Raw genomic sequence first — 20,893 nt, 5'->3', positions numbered from 1 at the left:
TATCATCCACAAACTTTGCCACTATTTTGCTCACCCCCAATTCCCTGATCATTTATGAGCAAATTCCTCAGGGGTGGTGTATAGTGGCTCCCCAGGTCTATTTCAACTTGGGAAACTGGTATGCGGGGTCAAAACTTATGCCCTTTCTCCAAGCACCATAGTGTTTATCCAAACTGGGCCGATGTGTACCTGGGAGACGTGGAATTCTAGAAGATGTCTTTGTAACATATGAATCGTCCCTTGGGTGAAGGTATAAAGTTATTCTCCACCTTTTGCTTGTTATTCTGTTTACCTTGTTTGTTGTCAAAACCCAGGGCCTTTTTTTGTAGCAGAAACTCCTTTGCATGTTAGGCCACACACCCCCAATGTAGCCAATCCTAATGAGTTTCTGCTGTTGGGTGTGGCCTATTATGCTAATGAGTTCCTGCTGGGCGTGGCCAACTTGGGAGCCAGCCGGAACTCCGTTCCTGTGCGTTCCTGCCCAAAAATAACCCTGGATTCTTACAGAAAGAGGGCTGAAACATTAATAATTCCATCCATAGAAGAGCTACTATTTTCTATGCCCATTGGCTTCAACGGACTGATCAGAAGGGTATCACTCTGCTTGGGATGACACTGCATGCCTCTCGGGGTTTTATTCCAGCACTGCAAAGAACTATTAGCTAGAAAGCTGCAATTACAAGACAAAGCTATAGAATGTGGGGGTGGGGTGAATGAGCGAGGATACGAATCTGCCTGCAGAAGCCTCTGGTTCAGTGTCTGCCTTAAAGACCTAGTTTGCCTCTTGGTGTGGATGTCACTCATGTTCATGCTGTCTTCTTCTCCAGAAATTATGTAGCAGAAGTGCGCTACCAGCTACAGCAACAGTGCCTATGGGATTGGCGTAAAAGGCCGCAGTGCATATGGCAGCGCATACGGTAGTTACTGAAAACTTTTTCGAGTCAGCCTGCAGGGAACAAAAAAGAAGAAGAATTGGTTTTTTATACCTCAGTTTTCTCTGCTTTAAGGAATCTCAAAGTAGCATACAATCACCTTCCCTTCCTCTTCCAACAACAGACACCCTGTGTGGTAGATGGGGGTGAGAGAACTCTGAAAGAGCTGTGACGGACCCAAGGTCACCCAGCTGGCTTTATGTGGAGGAGGGGGGAATCAAACCTGGTTATCAAGATTAGAGTCTGCCGCTCTTAACTACTACAGCCCATTGGCTCTTGGGGGTTTTCATTGTGGATATGCATTTATTTCCACATTAATAAAAAAGGACCCCCCCCAAAGGACCCCATCTGTTATGTTTGTTAATAAAAACAAATAGGAATAAGCAGCAAGGGGGGGGAGGTCATAGTTTCTCTGCACTTTGCTTTTAGTGGTCATACATTTTGTCTAAACTGTAACCCTTTCTTCAGTCTGTCTGAAGTGTGGCTGAGAAGATCCTTTAGATGAGGAAGTACCATTGCTGAAGTTACCCATGTTGGATGGAAAAAAATCACATCCAAATCTTTCTACTGAAGCCCTGGAACCAAGAATGGCTGTAACAGAATAATGAAAATGAATTGAACTTTTGGAGTAGAAACAAATACCAATTCCTATTCCAAAATGTCAATTCCTATTTATGCTGGTGTTTCCATTCCCTGAACAGTGCCACAGTTGAATTTTGCTGAAATTTGATGCTGAAAATGAAATCTCTCCAATTGGTAATTATCCATTTCCACTGTAAAACTCAGTACAATAAAAGCTTTGTTATGCGGCACTCCTGGAGAGTGGAGGATGCCAGCTCTTCAAATGTGCTGGTGAACAGAGCTGGTGATGGCCAAGGCCTCACTCCTGGGCCTTTGCTGGCCTCGGAACAGAGTGGGGAGTGGTTTGGCAAGTAAGCTAAGTTTAGGATCAAAGGCTCCTAAGTAAGCTCAATAGTCACAGGATAAAAGGACAAGTCCCTTTGTGTATCAAAAACTGGCTAATTCATAGGAAACAGAGAGTGAATATAAATGAGCAATTTTCTCAGTGGAGGGTGGTAAGTAGTGGGGTACCACAAGGATCAGTACTCGGTCTGATGCTTTTTAACTTGTTTATTAATGATTTGGAATTGGGAGTAAGCAGTGGTGGCTACATTTGCAGATGACACGAAGTTGTTGAGGGTGGTGAGAATAGGGTTGCCAAGTCCAACTCCAGAAATATCTGAGGACTTTGGGGGTGGAGCCAGGAGACTTTTGTGATGTCACTTCCTGTGATGTCACTTCCAGGTCAAATGGCAAGTGATGTCGCTTCCCCTTTCGATGATGTCTTTCCAGTACACTGCACTGTGGCTAATACAGACAGGCAGTCAGAAGCATCCCTTCCCTCCCTCTCGCTTTTTTTTGGGGGGGTGGGGAGCGAAAGGATGCCCTGAAATGGCTGGCTGCCCTTTAAAGTGAGCAGCTGACAGTCGGATCGCAGGTCACCTGTTAGCAGTATAGACGACAGTCCCTACTCATTTATCCACGGAACTCTGTAAACCATTTTCTACAGTGGAACTGTAATGTATCCGCCATTACCACGTGCGCGACCGTTGGGCCATGCGGTCAAGCACAAGCCCATAGCTTCGTACCTACAGAACAATAGCGGAGCGGATCCTAGCCCGCACCCAACCAGAGGGCCAGGTCCGCGGCCGAGAGCCAATGGGACTCTCGGCCACTGTAAATAACCTATAGGGTCACTAGGGGGTGTGTTCTGGTGGTGAGACCCGGAGGAGACCCTGCAGCACCGAGCACCGATCACCACCACAGCCGCCTGCCGCCGCCGGGATCATCGCTCCATCGCTCAACACCTCGCTCCGTCAAACCTCGGCCACGTAGCGCCACGCCGTTCACCACGCTTCCCCAACGCTGAGCACGGAAACCGCTCGTCTCGCCACCCGAACTTCGCGACCAACTCGCCCTTCACCACGCCGCCTTGCAGCCCGCTCGACTCTGCCACAAGCGCCATTTTCCGCAAACTCCCGGAGCTCACAAGTGTAAAGCAAACAAGCGCAAACGTCGGAATGTCTACTGCATCCAATGCCTCATCCTCGGGAGCCGCCGCCGCCGCTGGGACCTTCCACGAGGGTATCGCGGCCTTCGACTTGGCACACCCCGAGAGATGGACCACGTGGGTAATGATCCTGAAGAATTACCTAACATGCTTGAGGGTTACCGACGCGGAAACAAAGAGGGCCCACCTTATACGCCTGTGCGGCATGGACACCCTCCTGCTGTTGCGGGGCCTGATTTCTCCCAAGGAGGTCGAGGAGGAAACCTTCGACGCCCTCATCGAGTCCCTCACGGCCCATCTGGCTCCCAAACCGACCAAGTACGCTGCGCGCATGGACTTTTGCGCAAAAGTCCAAACACCGGGGGAGAAGGCAGCGGATTTCCTGGCCAACCTTCGGCAGGCCGCCACGCTATGTGAGTTCCCCAGCCTGGAGGACACATTGTTGACCCAGTTCCTCGTGGGTCTGCGGGATACAAAGCTGAGAAGACGCCTGATCAGGGAAGACGACCTTACGGTGGCCAAAGCCCTAAAGGCCGCAGCGGCCTACGAAACGGCACACCCCGACCGCATCCAGGTCCATCGCACCCAATCCCAGGCAGAGTCAGCCGACTCGGAGGAGGATGAAGTTCAACAACTCCAGCACAAGCCCTCGCAATCGCATCGATCTAGAGGAGCCCAGCCGGTGAGGTCTTCGGAGCCCGCTCTACATTGTGCAAGCTGCGGAGAAGCGCATGAGCGCCGGACCTGCCGTTTCTGAGACGCCACCTGCCGGGCGTGCAATAAACAGGGACACATTGCCAAGGTTTGCCGCGGCCGCCGCCAGCAAGGCAGGAGACCGGTACATCTGACTGAGCCCATCCACACCGTTGACCTACACTCCATCGACCTACACACGGTCTCCAAGAAGCCCCAGCCCCAGGTAGGTGAAATGCTCCGAGACGGCCGAAACAAAATCCACGTTTCGGTCCGTATTGAGGGGTCCCTCTGTAGCATGGAGCTGGATACCGGCTCCGAGTTAACTATAATTTCAGAGGACACCCTGCAGAGGCTCTGTCCCGGAGGGGGGCCCCCTCTGCGAAAGCCACAATTTAAACTACAGGATTTTAATAAGAATCCAGTGGCTATACGGGGCTGGGGCAAATTCAAGGTGGAGTTTCAGGATTTTAACGGATATTTGGACATATTGGTGGTGGGGGGCCGGCTTTCAAGCCTCCTGGGTATGTCGTGGTTCAAGCCCCTGGGATTGACTATTGGGGGGATCCACCAACTACAAAAGGTGGACTTCATGGCGGTGTGTAATGAATTTCCCCGGGTTTTTGATGGGTCCCTAGGCAAATTCACAGGGGCCCCCATCTCCCTGGACCTGGACCCTACAGTCCGCCCCATATGGATCAAGGCCAGGAACCCGCCTATAACGATGAGGCCCAAAATAGAGGCGGAACTCGATAAGCTAGTGGCCCAAAGAGTACTGGAACCGGTGGCGTCTGCACGCTGGGAAACGCCCATAGTCACCCCGGTTAAGCCCAACGGGGATGTTCGGATTTGTGCGGACTACAACTGCACGTTAAACAAAGCACTGCAGGACCACGCGTACCCAGTACCGGTGGTCAGCCATGTGTTGGCAGCACTCGCGGGGGCTCGCATTTTTGGGAAGCTGGACTTGGCGCAAGCCTACCAGCAGCTGCTGGTGGACGCCGCCACCGCAGAAGCTCAGACGATCGCCACACACAGGGGGGCTTTCAGGGTCCACCGCCTCCAGTTCGGGGTTTCGGTGGCCCCGGGGATTTTCCAATCTTTCATGGACTCTCTCCTCAAAGGGATCCCTGGAGTCCAACCCTTTTTAGATGACGTCCTGATCGCCGCCCCCGATGCCGCGTCCTTTACCGACCGTCTCCGCGCAGTCCTGCAACGCTTCGATCACGCAGGGCTAAAAGTGAAGCGCGAAAAATGTCAGCTCGGCGTTCACAAGGTGGAGTTCCTCGGGTTCGAGGTCGACGCACAAGGCATCCACCCGACGACGGAAAAGACGGTGGCGATCTCGAACGCTCCAGCCCCCTCCTCAAAGACTGAACTGCAGGCCTTCCTAGGCCTCCTTAATTTCTACCACTCTTTTCTTCCCCTCAAAGCAGCGGTAGCGGAGTCCCTCCACCGGCTCCTCGACAAGGACGTGCTGTGGGTCTGGGGCCCAGCTCAACAGGCGGCGTTCCAGGCGGTCAAGGATCTCCTCACATCCAACTCGGTCCTCGCTCACTTCAACGAGGACCTGCCGGTGGTGCTGGCCTGCGACACCTCTCCGTATGGGGTCGGGGCAGTCCTGGGGCACAAGCTGGCTGACGGTCGGGAAGTCCCCGTGGCTTATTACTCCCGTACTCTGTCATCAGCGGAGCGCAATTACGCGCAGATTGATAAAGAGGCTCTTGCGATCGTAGCCGGGGTGAAAAAATTTCACCATTACCTCTACGGCCGGCCTTTCACGGTCCTTACGGACCATAAGCCTCTCTTGGGTCTACTTGCCCCGGACCGCCAGACCCCCCAGATGACCTCGCCGAGGGTGATCCGTTGGTCCGTGTTCCTGGCCGGGTACACCTATTCACTCGTCCACCATCCCGGGAAGGCGATGGGACACGCCGACGCCCTGAGCCACCTGCCCCTGCCTTCGACGGAACCAGACCCGGCCCCAGCTTATCAGATCGCCCTTCTGGAGACCCTCCCAGACCAACCTGTCCACGTGAAGGAAGTGGCCCGTCGCACGGCCCGTGACCCAACCCTTTGCCGCGTCCTGGACTGGGTGAGAAGGGGGTGGCCGGTGGTCACGGCAGGGCCTGAATTCACGGCCTACGCAAACCGCAAAGATGAACTATCGACTCACAAGGGTTGCGTGATGTGGGGAGGCCGGGTGGTGATCCCTCCGCCCCTACGAGACCGGGTGCTGGAAGCACTACACGAGGCACACCCGGGCGTGGTGAGGATGAAAGCACTGGCGCGGAGCTACGTGTGGTGGCCAGGGCTGGACCAGGACATCGAGAAGCAGGTAAAGCTCTGCCAACCCTGTCAGGCTTTTCGGCCGTCCCCGCCCCGGGCACCGGAAAGGGCTTGGGAATCCTCCCACAAACCCTGGTCACGCCTGCACCTGGATTTCGCGGGGCCCTTCCAGGGACAAATCTTTTTTATCCTAGTGGATGCGTACAGCAAATGGCTGGAAGTAGTGCCGGTGCCATCCACCTCCAAGGCGGCCATCAAGGCGATGAGACACATTTTCAGCTCTCACGGCCTCCCGGATACCCTGGTAACCGATAACGGTACGGCCTTCACCTCCAGCGAGTTCCAGGACTTCACAAGGTACTGCGGAATTCGCCACGTCCGATCAGCGCCCTTTCACCCAGCAACCAACAGCCAGGCGGAGCGGATGGTGCGCACGACCAAGGAAGCCCTGCGGAAGTTCGACGGCAAGGACTGGGACTACAAGCTGGCGGTGTTCCTGTTCGGCCAACATACAACCCCGCACACTGAGACGGGCCTCAGTCCGGCGGAACTCTTGATGAGTCGTCGCCTAACATCCCGGCTGGATCGCCTGCACCCAGACAGGGCACCCGAGGTGGAGCCGACGACGGAATCACACGCTGCCGCCAGGGGGTTCTTCCCGGAAGACCCAGTTTACGCAAAGAACTATGCCCAGGGCCCGCCCTGGATCCCAGCGCGTGTGGTACGGGTGCGAGGGCCTCGATCATACGAGGTATCCTGTGAGGATGGTCAACTGCTCCACCGCCACATCGACCAGCTGCGGCGCCGGGTCCTCTCGGACGATCCCGTGGACCTGGAGCGCCCATACGCGGTTACCGGCCAGGCCAATCCGGAGCCTCCTGAGCAGCCCCCACCAATGCCACAACCAACCTCTCCGCCCCGGGCTCCCGAGATGAATCCGGCCGGCGCTCCGGAGCCGCGCCGCTCCACAAGGACTCGGAAACCCCCAACGTACCTCCAGGACTTCGTGTGTGGATAGTCTGGACTATGGGGGGAGGGGTGTAATGTATCCGCCATTACCACGTGCGCGACCGTTGGGCCATGCGGTCAAGCACAAGCCCATAGCTTCGTACCTACAGAACAATAGCGGAGCGGATCCTAGCCCGCACCCAACCAGAGGGCCAGGTCCGCGGCCGAGAGCCAATGGGACTCTCGGCCACTGTAAATAACCTATAGGGTCACTAGGGGGTGTGTTCTGGTGGTGGGTCTCTGGACATATATACCGGCCTGCGTGCCGGGAATCCTTGTCTTGTTCTTCACTAAATAAAGTACTCTTGCTGAAATCACTCCACGTTTCTGAGTACTTTTCAGGAACCCTATTGCCTGTGTAGAAAAACCCTCTTCAATACTTCAGTTTTGCATCATTTGCAGAAACCTGGGAGAGTGAGTGTGTGGCGTCCTCTCTTTTGGGAGGACTGGTTTTCCCTTTAAATGTGCTCTTTGCTTTTGAAAACGGGGTAGATTCAGCTGCCACCAGGAAATTAAGGATTTCCAAACCCTCCTTTTTCTGGTAAGGTGACCAAGAGTCGGGGCTTTTCAGGGATCTATGTGGTCTTGAGGAAGGATTGAATTCAATTCTGGGGTAACTTAAACAAAAGATGATTTATTGAACTAAGAACAAAATATGAGGTTGGTTATTCTGTAACTGTTTAGGATAAAGGGACTTGTAAATATGTTGTTCAAATGTATCACACACATAGCCTTTTTTCCCTTTACTTTTGTTTCTTTGACATTCAGTTCCAACATTAATAGGATTCCCTCTTTCCTTTAGAGTAAGCCACTCAGGCCAAGAACATATATACTGCTCTCTTTGAGATCTCACACAGAACTATAATAACCCTCACTGACTGAACACCAACTGAACAATTCCAACTGACTTTCATAACTCCTTCATAACTGACACACTGACACACCCACACAGATTCACATCAAAAACCCCTCCCACACTCTGTCATCCACCAATCACAGCACACTTATCTCTCAATCATTCTACTCTGCTATTATCACACTTCAACCAAGCATTTAAAGGCACACACACACTCTTAAAACAAGGAATCATTAAAGGGTGTTTCAAAAATTCATACTTTAGACAATTAGTAAGATCAGGATTATGCAGTTACTGCAACACTTTGCTCGCCAGACCACACAAAGAAGGTGCTCCCTCTAAGCTGTGGAGTCTTGTGAGCAAAAATTCTACTTGGTGAGCTGCTGGCATTAAAGTTGTGAGCGAGCAATTTGGCCACTGCATCAATTAGTTTGCTCTGGAGGCTGAAGCCATTCTTCCTGTGTGAGCCGGTGGCTAAAAAACCAATGAACTAGCTCACACTAACTCAGTTTAGAGGGTACACTGGTTGGATCTAAAGGTCCAATCATCAACCTTGACAAGCATAATAGATGTTATATAATACACAAACTGGATTAAGTGGTTTTCAAAAGTGAGTGAATTTTGGACAACTCAGTCTGGGAATTTCTGCTTTAAAGATAGCCAGTACAAAGCACTTTGCTCAGTTGCACAGGCTCTTCAGAGAGTACCTGTGCATGCAGATTTTGTTTTAAGGCAGCCAACCAACATCTGTGCAAGCACGGTGCCCTGAAGGTTCAAGCCTTTGAGGAGCTGGGAGTGCACCTCTCATTAATCTGAAAACATGCAACTGCCCATTGTGTTGGCTCTCACAGCAAGTTGGCAAAGGAGGTCACCATCCTCGAAAGGAGCAAAGAAGCTCCACTGTGGAGGTGTCTGGAAACCAGCAATGCCCTGCAAAAATCCTGCCTGAAAATGGGTGTGGATTTTTCTTTCTGTTTCACTTGAGGGAACCCTCTTGGTGTTGTTTGCAAACCCTGAACAGGGAAAAGCCGTTTGCACAGCCGGGAGCGGTGAAAACTCAGTCTTGCTATTAGCCATAGCAGCTCGGAGTTTAGGGAAGGAGCACCTCAAAGGGAAGCGCCACAGAGGTTCCACTTCCAGTCTGCCAATCCGCTTTCCTAAGCCCATTCCCCCCAAACATTAACCATGTGTCCGTACCCCAGGTGGTGGTGATGCCTAGGAAAGTGCGCACACGGGCTTGCCAACTTTTTATCATCATCGTCGTCATCGGGATGTACTAAAAGGAAGAACAGGATTGCCCACTGTAAACAATGGGAGAGACTTGAAGGCCGTTGGAAATAATGGAGCTAGGAATGCCAATTGACTTGCATGGGCTCCATTCAAATACATTACAGCTCAAGAAGAGTTGCAAAGATAATGTGGAATGGATTCTCCATTAAGGTCTCTGGTCCCAAATGCACTGCTCTGGGACTGGAATGACAGGCCCCACAGTGGAATGACAGTCCCTGGGGGTGGCAGAGCAGTGTATTTCGGACCACAGACCTTAATGGAAAATCCATTCCGCATTTTCTTTGCAACTCTTCCTGAGCTGTAATGTATTTCAATGGAGCCTATGCAAGTCAATTGGTATTCCTGGCTCCCATTATTTCCAATGGGCCTTCAAGACTCTCCCATTGTTTCCAGTGGGCAATCCTGTCCTTCCTTTTAGTACATCCTCTTTGTCTGTGGAGGAACCCCACTTGAGCAGCTTGGAGCATTCTGGGCTTAGTGAGAATGAAGAGCTCCGTGGCAGTGTGGTGGAATGCAGTTGTTCAGTTGGGAGTAGTTTGTGATGGGCAGCCCCCCCCTCCCCCGCTGCTATTCAGCTCCCAGCCAGCAGCCACTTCCTTTCGGTCTGCAGAGTGGCCAGAAAGACAGGAGCAGGTAGAAACCCAAAGCAGCTGCTGGGCTGTGCGATTAGTGCTGCTTCCCCTCACAAAGGAGAGAGCGAGAGAGGAGTGCGCCTGAGCATCAGGCTCAGTCCCCTGGATCTGGGAGAGGGCCGTGAGGATCCCGTTTCGAGTGTCAGGCCGGGTGAGGAAGGCAGAATCCCAGAGGGGGGGAGAGAGGGAGAGAGACACTCGGGGTCGTTTACCTCCACGAGGGAGCCAGCCAGCCAGCCAGCCAGAACCGGTGCTGCTGCTGCCCTCCTTCCAGCGAGCAGCAGAGTACTAGGCTGTGTCTTCATCAAGCCAGGAAGGTGCCGCTGAGTGGGACTCCTTGCGGTTCTTCCTTCCCTCTTCCCCCCTCCTCCCTCTCACCTGGGTTCCCTTTGACTGCCAGACCAGCCTTCCCCACCTAAAAGTTCTGGCATTGATGTTGCAGGAGGCAAGTTCTCCTCCAGCCTTTGAAGGCAACAAAAAGGCAGTTTCTCAAAGCTCAGCAAGGGCCCACCGCCCACCCCAGCAGCCCAAGTGGAACAAAACCCACCACAGTATGCCCAAACCTTACCCTCCCTCCCAGACACTTCACTGTTGGCTGGGTGGGCTTCAAGGAACTGTGTGTGACTCTCTGCAAGGCCAGGCAACTGCCTCTGAGGCTCAGAGGGATTGGGATGCATGGCGGCAGCACCAAAGAAGCAACAGATGCCCACCATGCCACCTGATCAAGAGAGCAAGGGGCTTCTGGAAGCTGGGCGTGTACTTAGGAAGCTGCTGGGGCGGAGCTCACTCCTCCAGCCGGTGGAGACCAGACCTGCACTTTCATAGCCATAGAGACTTGGAGGACTTAAATGCTAGAGCACCACTTTTCCAGCCGCCATTTTGTCCCCTGGGGCCAAATTTCAAAAAAAGTGGATAAGGGTTTTTTAAAGCGGGGGTTCCCCCACCCTCAACGGGGGCTTGGCAAGTCTAGGTGAGAACCAGGGAGGATTGTGAGGCACTCCAAAGGGATCTGTCGAGGATGGGCGAGTGGGCGTCAACATGGCAAATGGGGTTCAATGTGGCCAAGTGCAAGGTGATGCACATTGGAGCCAAAAATCCTAAATATAAATACACATTGATGGGGTCTGAACTGGCAGAGACTGATCAAGAGAGAGATCTTGGAGTTGTAGTGGATAACTCACTGAAAATGTCGAGACAGTGTGTGACTGCAATAAAGAAGGCCAATGCTATGCTGGGGATTATTAGGAAGGGTATTGAAAACAGATCAGCCATATCATAATGCCCTTATATGGGTAGGGCGGGATACAAATCCCATAATAAATAAATAAAATAAATTATATAAATCAATGGTGCGACCTCATTTGGAATACTGTGTGCAGTTCTGGGCACCACACCTTAAAAAGGATATTATAGCTTTGGAAAAAGTGCAGAAAAGGGCAACTCGAATGATAAAAGGGTTGGAACACTTTCCCTATGAGGAAAGGTTAAAGCGCTTAGGGCTCTTTAGCTTGGAGAAACGACGACTGAGGGGTGATATGATCAAGGTTTATAAGATTATGCATGGGATAGAGCAGGTAGAGAAAGAGGTACTTTTCTCCCTTTCTCACAATACAAGAACTCGTGGGCACTCAATGAAATTGCTGAGCATTCGGGTTAGAACAGATAAAAGGAAATACTTCTTCACCCAAAGAACAATTAACACTTGGAATTCACTGCCACAGGAGGTGGTGGCAGCTACAAGCATGGACAGCTTCATGGACATGGAGATAAACATATGGAGCAGAGGTCCATCAGTGGCTATGTAATGTATCAAGCTCCGACCGCGTGCACGGCTTGGTTGCCACGTGGTCATGTGAAGCGGCTGAGCTTCGCTCTAACGATCAGTGGGCCAAGCGGATCCTAGTCCGCTCCAATCGGAGGGTAGGCTCCAGGCCAAGAGCCTATGGAACTGTCGGCCACTGTAAATAGCCTATAACTTGTGGGGGGGTATTTTGGGTCGGGATTGTTTGCCTTTATAAACCAGCCTGCGAGCCGGTAGCTTTCGTCTTGTTCTGAGCTGAAATAAAGTATGAGAGCTGAAATTGCTAGTAAGTCTCAGTACCTTTCACTGGCGACGAGGGTGGGATTCTACCTCCCATGAACAACAACCCGGACGAAGATTCGAGCATCGCATCAAGCCCAGCACTGAGACGCCGCACACCACTGTGCTTCGTTCCCTGGTTCTCTGGTTGCCACTCACTGCTCTGTACCTCGCCCTGCTGACCCCAAGAGCAGCAGCGCTCCACGCCTTGCTCCAGCCGCCTCCGCCTCCGTTCCTGAGCTTCAACCACCACGTGGAAGCAGTACGGTGGCTACATCCAAGGAAAGCATCGCCGCCTTCAACATGTCTCACCCCGCACAGTGGGAGACATGGCTCGAGATCCTGGAGAGCTACTTCACCTGCCATGATATCATAGACCCGGGTAAGAAGAAGGCCACCTCCTCCGGTCCTGTGGCATAGACACTGTCTTGCTGCTCAAGGACCTAATTGCACCTAAGCAGACCAAGGACGAGTCCTATGTGGTGTTGGTGAAAGCGCTGTCCGACCACCTTTCACCAAAGCCCACAAAGTTTTCTGAGCGCATGGACTTCTTTGCACAAGTCAAGGGCCCAGACAAGTTGGCTTACGAGTTCTTGGCCAGACTCCGGCGGGCGGCCACCTGGTGCTCTTTTCCTGACCTGGCAGACACCTTGCTTATCCAGTTCCTCTTGGGTCTCCGGGAACCCAAGCTTCGGAGGAAACTGGTTAGCCAGGACGACCTGGATCTAGATAAAGGGCTCCGTGAGGCCGCAGCCTACGAAAAGGCACATCAAGACCGCTGCGTAAAGGCGGTCCATCACACTCAAGCAGCCCTCAAGTCGGACAACTCCGAAGACGACGAAGTGCTCCAGGCACGCCGCCGTTCATCCCAACAGCAGCATCGCCCGGTGGGACCTTTCTCGACCAAAGCCTCTTCTTCTTCATCATCCTACGCCAGTTGCACAGAGGCGCATGAATGCTGGACTTGCCATTTTAGAGATGTCGTCTACTGCTCCTGTAACAAGCCGGGCCATCTCGCCAGAGTCTGCCGCTCCCGTGGACAACCCCAGAAGACTCAGCCCACGAGAACTTGGCAGATCTCCACACGGACCTTCAAACCCTCTCAGCCCACCAGCAGCAGCAGCAGGTATGTAACTTGCCCCCCGATAGCCCCAATAAGGTGCAGGTAACGGTGTTAATAGAAGGGTCCCCCTGCAGCATGGAAATAGACTCTGGGTCGTCCTTCTCCATTATTTCCAAGGAGATGCTGCGCTCGCTCTGCCCATGGGGAGGGACCCCCTCTGCGAAAGCCACAGGGGTTTAAGTTGAGGGACTTTAACAAGAACCCCGTGGTGGCTCAATTCTCCGGCATTTCGCCATCGAAGAGGCAACCTCTTATAAGTTCCATGGCCAGGGTCCCTTCCCCGGGTCCCTGGGGGGGGTAAGCGAGCCTGCGCACCCCCTCCTTCGGCTGGAGTGCAGCTTCACCTCCGGGAGGTCCGGGAGGTGAGTCTGCTAGCGCGCAGCCATAAAGCTCTCCAGCTTACTGGGACTTTTGTGGTTCGGGCCCCTGGGACTGACGATCATGGGAATCAATCAGATCCGGGTGGCGAACTTTGCGGATGTGTGTAACGAATTCCCCACGGTTTTTGACAGCACGCTCAGCTGCTACACTGGGGCCCCCATATCCCTCGATCTCAACCCAGCTGTCTGCCCCATCAGGATTAAGGCCAGACACCCCCTATTGCAATGAGGCCAAAGATCGAGGCAGAGCTTGATCGCTTGGTTGCCCAGGGGGTTTTAGAGCCCGTCGCTTCAGCACAGTGGGAGACTCCGATAGGCACCCCGGTAAAGCCTAACAGCGACGTACGAATTTGTGGTGACTATAAATGCACATTGAATAAAGCCTTCCAAGACCACGCGTATCCTGTACCGGTGGTCAGCCACGTGTTAGCCACACTGCCGCTGCTTTTCAGGCGGTAAAGGACCTTCTTGTCTCCAATTCGGTCCTCTCCCACTTCAATGAGGGGCTTCCTGTGGTCCTAGCCTGCAATGCCTCCCCGTACAGGGTCGGGGCGGTCCTGGGCCACCAGCTACCGCCTGGCTGGGAGGTATCGGTAGCTTGTCCTCTGTGGAGCGCAACTATGCGCAGATTGACAAGGAGGCGCTCGCTATTGTGGCTTGGGTGAAAAAATGTCACCATTACCTCTATGGTCAACCTTTCACGATCCTGACTGACCATAAACCGCTTCTCGGCCTGCTTTTCCCCGACCACCAGACCCCTCAGATGACGTTGCCCTGGGTGCTCCGGTGGTCTGGTTTTTTGGCAGGGTACGCTTATTCGCTAATTCACCGGCCAGAAAAAGCGATGGGACACGCTGACGCCTTGAGCCGTCTTCCCCTGCCTGCAACGGAGCCAAACCTGGGCTCTGCACATCAGATCGCACTTTTGGAGACTCTCCCTGACCAGCCGGTGCACGTTCAGGAAGTGGTGCGCTGCACTGCCAAGGACCCACTCCTTTGGCGTGGGCCACCCCCTTCTCACACAGTCTGAGATACGCCAAAGGACTTGATTACAAGCTGGCAGCCTTTCTCTTCAGCCAAAGAACTACACCCCACACCACAACGGGATGCAGCCCTGCGGAGCTTCTCCTGGGAAGGCGTCTGACGTCCTGGCTGGATCACCTTCACCCTGACTGAGCTCTGGAGGAAGAACCAGCCACCGAGTCACCCAAGGCAGCCAAGGGATTTTTCCCCGAGGACCCAGTCTACGCCCGGAACTACACACGGGGCCCGCCATGGATTCCAGCCTGGGTGGTAAGAGGGGACCGCGATCATACAAGGTCACCAGTGAGGACGGCCAGATACTCCACTGCCACATCGACCGGCTGCGTTGGCGGGTACTGTCGAGTGACCCGGAGGACTTCGAGAGCCCGGACAACTCAGAGCCTGCCACTTCCCAGCGGCTACCAGATACCTCTACTCTGCCAGACGAGGCGCCTGGTCTACCCCCTGTCAATACGCGTGCAGACAGCGCGGCCGCTCCAAGGGAAGCAGCGCGACAAGGACTACAGCCGCCCACACCGGCCAGCACTCAGCCGAGTCCATCGGTGTCACCTTCCACCCCGGTACCTGTTCCTCACCGCTCCACGAGAGCAAGGAAGGTCCCCACTTATTTGCAGGACTTTGTGTGTGGGTGTCTTTCGGACCAAGGAGGGAGGGGTGTAATGTATCAAGCTCCAACCGCGTGTGCGGCTTGGTCGCCACGTGGTCTTGTGAAGCAGCCGAGCTTCGCTTTAATGAACAATGGGCCAAGCAGATCCTAGCCCGCTCCAACTTGTGTGGGCATGTGTTTTGGGTGTGGGTTGTTTGCCTTTATAAACCGGCCTGCGAGCTGGTAGCTTTCATCTTGTTCTGAGCTGAAATAAAGTATGAGAGCTGAAATTGCTAGTAAGTCTCAGTACTTTTCAGGCTATTAGCCACAAGGTATAGATAGGAACTGTCAGTCTGGGGCAAGTGATGCGCTGTATTCTTGGTGCTTGGGGGGGGGGCAACAGTGGGAGGGCTTCTAGTGTGATGGCACCTGGTATTTTTGGCCACTGTGTGACAGTGTTGGACTGGATGGACCATTGGCCTGATCCAATATTGGTGTCAGCTATGCTGCCATGGGAGATGGGGAGGTCGGTTGTATTCTAATTGCTATTGCATTCCTTCTGTGCTGCTTAGCTGCTGTAACGCTTATCTTCAAGTTCTGCAGGTGGTGGAATGTTGATGTTTGGTTTCACAGGAACCATGGGAGAGAGGTTGGTTCCCAGCTTCAGCGCTAATGGCTGGAGTGCCTTCTCCCGCGCGCGGGAGGGTGGCTAATTAGCCAGGGCAGTGGGGGGGTGCATACAAATACCCTATATCCTATTATGCCAAGGGGCAGCCGTCATTCTTAACAGTGCCTATGTTAATGCATCTATGGCTCTTCAATACAGTATTACCTTTCCTGATATGCGTGTGCTACGTTGATGGCTGTGGGTTCTGACATTCTGTTAAGAATTCTTCATTCTCTATCTAACGTCTCTCTCCCTAAACGAGATGAGCGACGGAGAGAAGAAACAGATTCCTTAAAAAAAGGAGGAGGGAGAGGAAGAACCCCCTATCCCTACCATATCTGGGGGGAAGACTCCCACGACCCAGGCAGCGGATCCATTGACCACCATGCCACCGGTGACTGGGGCTGAGAAGGGAGCCGTCCCAAAGACGACATCGACTGTGGTGTTCCTGACCCCTTCGGGGCTGCGGCAGCTGCCCGGCCTGGGGCACCAGCCGAGTTCCAGATGGAGCCTATTTAAACTGGATTCCACTGCCGAGACTTATATGCTTGCGCAGGGCCCCCCGAGAGATAGCAGGTTCGACCTGGGATTTACCTCAGCTGGAGGTTTCCCCCCGTATGGGGCCTCCTTTGAACCACCACCGGCCCCGTGGGTGATGGAAAGGTCGAAGGCAAGGAGTGGGCGAATGTCCCCTGGACGAGGGGATGGAACTGACTCACAGGATGGAGGTGGCGGAGGGAGAGTCGACAGCTTCAGCGGGATCTGGCGGAAGTTATCCATGTGCTCCCGCAGTTGGTGATCCAAGCCATTAGGGAGGAGAGAGAAGCCCACCCGGTGGCACCGGTGGTGCCTATGGCCCCACTGGCTCCCCCACCGCCGCAGCTGCCTGGAGATGTGCCCAGGCTGGGCCCAGGGGAGGCCCCGATTCCAGCTCCCCGACCAGGCAGTCCGAGGGGTCAGGTGATTCATCGCCCGAAGGATCTCATCGAGGCCACATTCGACGGGAACCCTGAGGAACTTTCCTACTTTGTGGTTAAGTGTTAACGTTCGTGGAAAGATCGGGCCACCTGTTCTCAGATGACAGCAGCCGCATGGATGTAGTAGTGGCATGCTTGTGGGGGCCCGCGGCGGCTTGGTATGTGGGGCTGCACAACGCACAGGGCCCGGAGCTAATAAATTTGGACGCTTTTATGTGGGCATTGCAGGCCCAATTCGAAGACAGGAACGCTGGGCCGAAGGCAAGGGCGTTTTTATGCACCCTGAAGCAAGGCAAGAGATCGGTGAGAGAGTACTCATCGGAGTTTAAGTTGCACGCGGCCAAAGTTCAAACTTGGCCTGACCCAGTGCTGGCGGAGCTATACCGAGTGGGGCTGAATCCTGAAATCCAAGAAACGGCCCTTTGAGCTGTAGATCCAGTCTCCCTCCCGGCGTGGATGCAAGAGGCGGAGAGTGCGGAGACCCGCCTAAACACCCTGCGTCTGGACATCGCAACTGCAGGAGGGAAGCCTACAACTTCGGCTCAGAAGGGGAAATCGGTGCGGCAGTCTGAGTCTGCTCGGGAGCAACAGATGCGCCGAGGGCTCTGCCTGAAGTGTGGGAAAGGGGCCATTTTGCAGCCGACCACCCCGATGAAACGAAAAAATTCATCGTACAAACTGATGCGTCCGATGTTGCCATGGGGGGGGGGTGATTCTCCAAGAAGGAGGGGATGGGTTGCTGCATCCCTTGGCATATGTGTCAAGGAAATTCAGTGACACAGAACGTAAGTGGTCCGTTTGAGAAAAGGAGGCAGGGGCAATAAAGCTCGCCCTTTCCACTTGAAGAAATTGGTTGGAGGGTGTGTGTGTCCCGTTCGAGGTTTGGACTGATCATAAGAACTCAGAAACGCTCTAAACACCCCGGTGACTGAATGCTAAACAGCTAAGGTGGGTCGTTTTCTTCTCCAAGTTCCAATTCACCTTGCACCACTTCCCCGGCTCTGCGAACTCGTTGGCTGACGCCCTATCACGTCTACCCCAACACGATAGGCAACAGGAGGTGGGTTTGGACTCAGTGTTCATGCCTTCCCATCTGGGAGGGGCAGTGATGACACGCAGCCAAGCCCGCCTAACCCCTCCACCCCCTGTGATGCGGGACCCAGTCCTGCCCAGTCACAAAACCGGGGGAGGGGGAGAGACATGGCACAGCAAGTTCACCTCAGGTGGTGGTGTCTGACTGGGGAACCCAAGTCGTGTCTCGGTTCTGGGGGGAGCTCATGAAGCTGATGGGGGTGGAGAGGGGCCTGAGCAGTGCTTATCACCCAGAAACCGACGGACAAACGGAACGGGTTAATCAGACCTTGGAAAAATATCTCCGTTGTTTTGCTAACTATCAACAGGACAACTGGGTCGACCTCTTGCCTCTAGCCAAATTCTGTTACAACAACACGTGTCACTCTTCTATTGGAATGTCCCAATTTAAAGCACTGTATGGCTATGACAGCCCACCTGTACCATTTCTGGAAGGGGACAATGACTTGGGGCCGGGGGATGCGGCTCAGCCGCCCACACCGGCCAGCACTCAGCCGAGTGCATTGGTGTCACCTTCTGCCCCGGTACCAGTTCCTCACCGAGACTCATGGCCACTTCTATGTAAGACTTTAAATGCTGCCAAGAAAGCGTACAAATGCCAGGCTGATAAGAGAAGGGTGGAGGGTTGGGCTCTACAGCCTGTATCTACAAAAAACATTCAGGTGCTGCGCCCTAGTCGGACGTTAGGGTGGAAGTACATTGGTCCATTTCCAGTAAAAAGGGTGATCAATGATGTAGCTGCGGAACTGGAGTTGCCTAAAAACATGAGAAAACTGCATTCTGTGTTTCATTTCAGCCTCCTGAAAAAGGATTCTGGTTCCAGTCCTTGGCGTCCATCGAAACCGGTACCCCCTCCGATCTTGGTGGAGGGCGAGGAACATTATGAGATATCTAAAATTCTGGACTCTAAGATCAAACATGGGAAGTTGATGTATTTGGTTGAATGGTTGGATTTCGGACCTCAGCACCTAGAATGGGTGGAAGTAGGGGATATTCTGGCCCCTAGACTATTGTGGAAGTTTCATTGGGACTTCCCGTACAAACCGGGAGACCTCCTGGAATGCCCGGGAGATCTCCCGGAATGGTGGGGAGATCTCCCGGAATGGTAGGGAGAAGCTGATTTTCGAGAGGGCAGTATGTCAGCTATGCTGCCATGGGGCATGGGGAGGTCGGTTGTATTCTAATTGCTATTGCATTCCTTCTGTGCTTCTTAGCTGCTGTAACGCTTATCTTCAAGTTCTGCAGGTGGTGGAATGTTGATGTTTGGTTTCACAGGAACCATGGGAGAGAGGTTGGTTCCCAGCTTCAGCGCTAATGGCTGGAGTGCCTTCTCCCGCGCGCGGGAGGGTGGCTAATTGGCCAGGGCAGTGGGGGGGTGCATACAAATACCCTATATCCTATTATCCCAAGGGGCAGCCGTCATTCTTAACAGTGCCTATGTTAATGCATCTATGGCTCTTCAATAAAGTATTACCTTTCCTGATAAGCGTGTACTACGTTGATGGCTGTGGGTTCTGACAATTGGCTTCCCTTATGTTCTTATGTCCTTGCCACCCAAGCTCCCACCGGTTGCCAGACACTTTGTACACATACCTGAAGAGCATCTACATACCTGGTCACTGACAGGTTTGCCATAACGTAGATTAGTGACAAAATGCTCACAGTTGTTATTGAGGACGTTATAGGGCATCTTTGTCCCCACGGCTGCCTTTGCTTTAGAGACGATCTCACGCACAGGGCGAGGTTTGTATTTGGTGTCATACTTGTTATTGATTTGGTACCGATTCTCCACTACTTTCCAAAGAGGTTCCATCTTCACCTCCGCATGGTCATGCATGACAGAACGAAGATCAGAAGTGCCATATGAGCCAAGAATAGAGATGCCAGATGAGAGAAGACTGGGGATGTCAGATCCTGAAGGGTTGCCTGGAGGGGAGGGAAACATGAGTAAATTGGATCTAATAGGTTCAATTTCGACAGTAAGCCCATCTATACATTTTTGTATAGCAATTTTTTCCAGGCCAGGACAGCAGTGTACACATGGTGAACTCTTCCTGGGAACAGGAGGCTGTTGGCAGAGTGTTCAAGCCAGTGCCCCCCTTACAGTTGTGATCTGTTCGCTCAAAGATGGCCAGCTGCAGCTTCCAGTAAAAGAGGACAAGGCAGGGAAATGCTGATTACCACTTTGGGGTCAGGAAGCAATTTTTCTCCAGGCCAGTTTGGCCAGGGATCCTGGAGGGCTGGTAGATATTTTTTTGGCCATCTTCTGGGCATGGAGCAGGGGGCACTGGGGGTGTGGGGGTGATATTTGGCTATTTCCTGCATTCTGCAGGGGATTGGACTAGATGACCCTGGAGGTCCCTTCGAACTCTATGATTCTATGATTCTAATAAAAAAACAAAACAAATCCCACAATATGTGATTGTGGAAACTGAGTAAAAAGTCCATGTGGAATCAACCCATGTCATGTGGATGCTGTAACTGGAAGCCAAGGTAGAGGAAAACCTATGTGAGGATACACCAAAATGTTAATGAAAGTATACTCCATGCCTTTGATTAAGAGGCTGTGGTAACTAAGATCATTCCATGAATTCAAATGCTTAAAAGTAGGTTTAAAAATTAGCACAATTTCAGTTTATTTTGGCCACAGCACATCCGGAAATGTATGTAAATTTGTGTATAAATTTCAATTGCTGTGTATCTTGCATTTCTTTAAATATTTTGAAGATAGGATGGTTCTTGAGATATGGAATAATTAGGACTATTCCCCATGTGCTACTACATTGCATTTAGGGTAGACAGATAGGCAGGGGTGGTGGGAGGAGCAACCGGAGCCCCTCCCTCCCCTGACACCTGAGGAAGAACCAGGCAGGCTGCGTCTTCCCTGCTCTCCTCCCTGGGCCTGAAAGGCTTGCCAGAGAGATAACTTAGCAAGCGGCCAGCCGGTGGACTTTTGTTTAGGTGGCAGAGGGATCAGGGAGAAGTTGGTGGGATGGTTAAGTGCGCGGACTCTAATCTGGGAGAACCAGGTTTGATTCCCCACTCCTCCACTTGCACCTGGCTGGATGACCTTGGGCAAGCCATAACTCTGGCACAGCTGTTCTTGAAAAAGAGCAGTTTCTGTCAAGAGTTCTCTCAGCCCCACCTACCTCACAGGGTGTCTGTTGTGGGGA

At 52.9% G+C, this 20,893-nt stretch overlaps 1 protein-coding gene across 1 annotated transcript in view; it reads right to left on the bottom strand.

Annotated features, from left to right (window-relative positions):
• Nucleotides 1–633: 633 nt before the first annotated feature.
• The window catches only part of LOC107118668, a 42,215-nt gene continuing 21,955 nt past the window's right edge, over nucleotides 634–20,893 (bottom strand). Inside the window, exons 5-6 of the mRNA XM_015421027.1 lie at nucleotides 19,333–19,646; nucleotides 634–946 (exon numbers count right to left, since the gene is read on the bottom strand). Of these exons, the coding sequence (XP_015276513.1) occupies nucleotides 797–946; nucleotides 19,333–19,646 (464 nt within the window). The 3' untranslated portion in view covers nucleotides 634–796. The remainder of the gene's footprint in view (nucleotides 947–19,332; nucleotides 19,647–20,893) is intronic.

The sequence above is a fragment of the Gekko japonicus genome, unplaced genomic scaffold, assembly GCF_001447785.1.
Source record: "Gekko japonicus isolate JY-2015 unplaced genomic scaffold, Gekko_japonicus_V1.1 scaffold4556, whole genome shotgun sequence".
NCBI classification, from domain to species: Eukaryota; Metazoa; Chordata; class Lepidosauria; order Squamata; family Gekkonidae; genus Gekko; species Gekko japonicus.
This window is presented reverse-complemented; position numbering and strand designations above follow the sequence as displayed.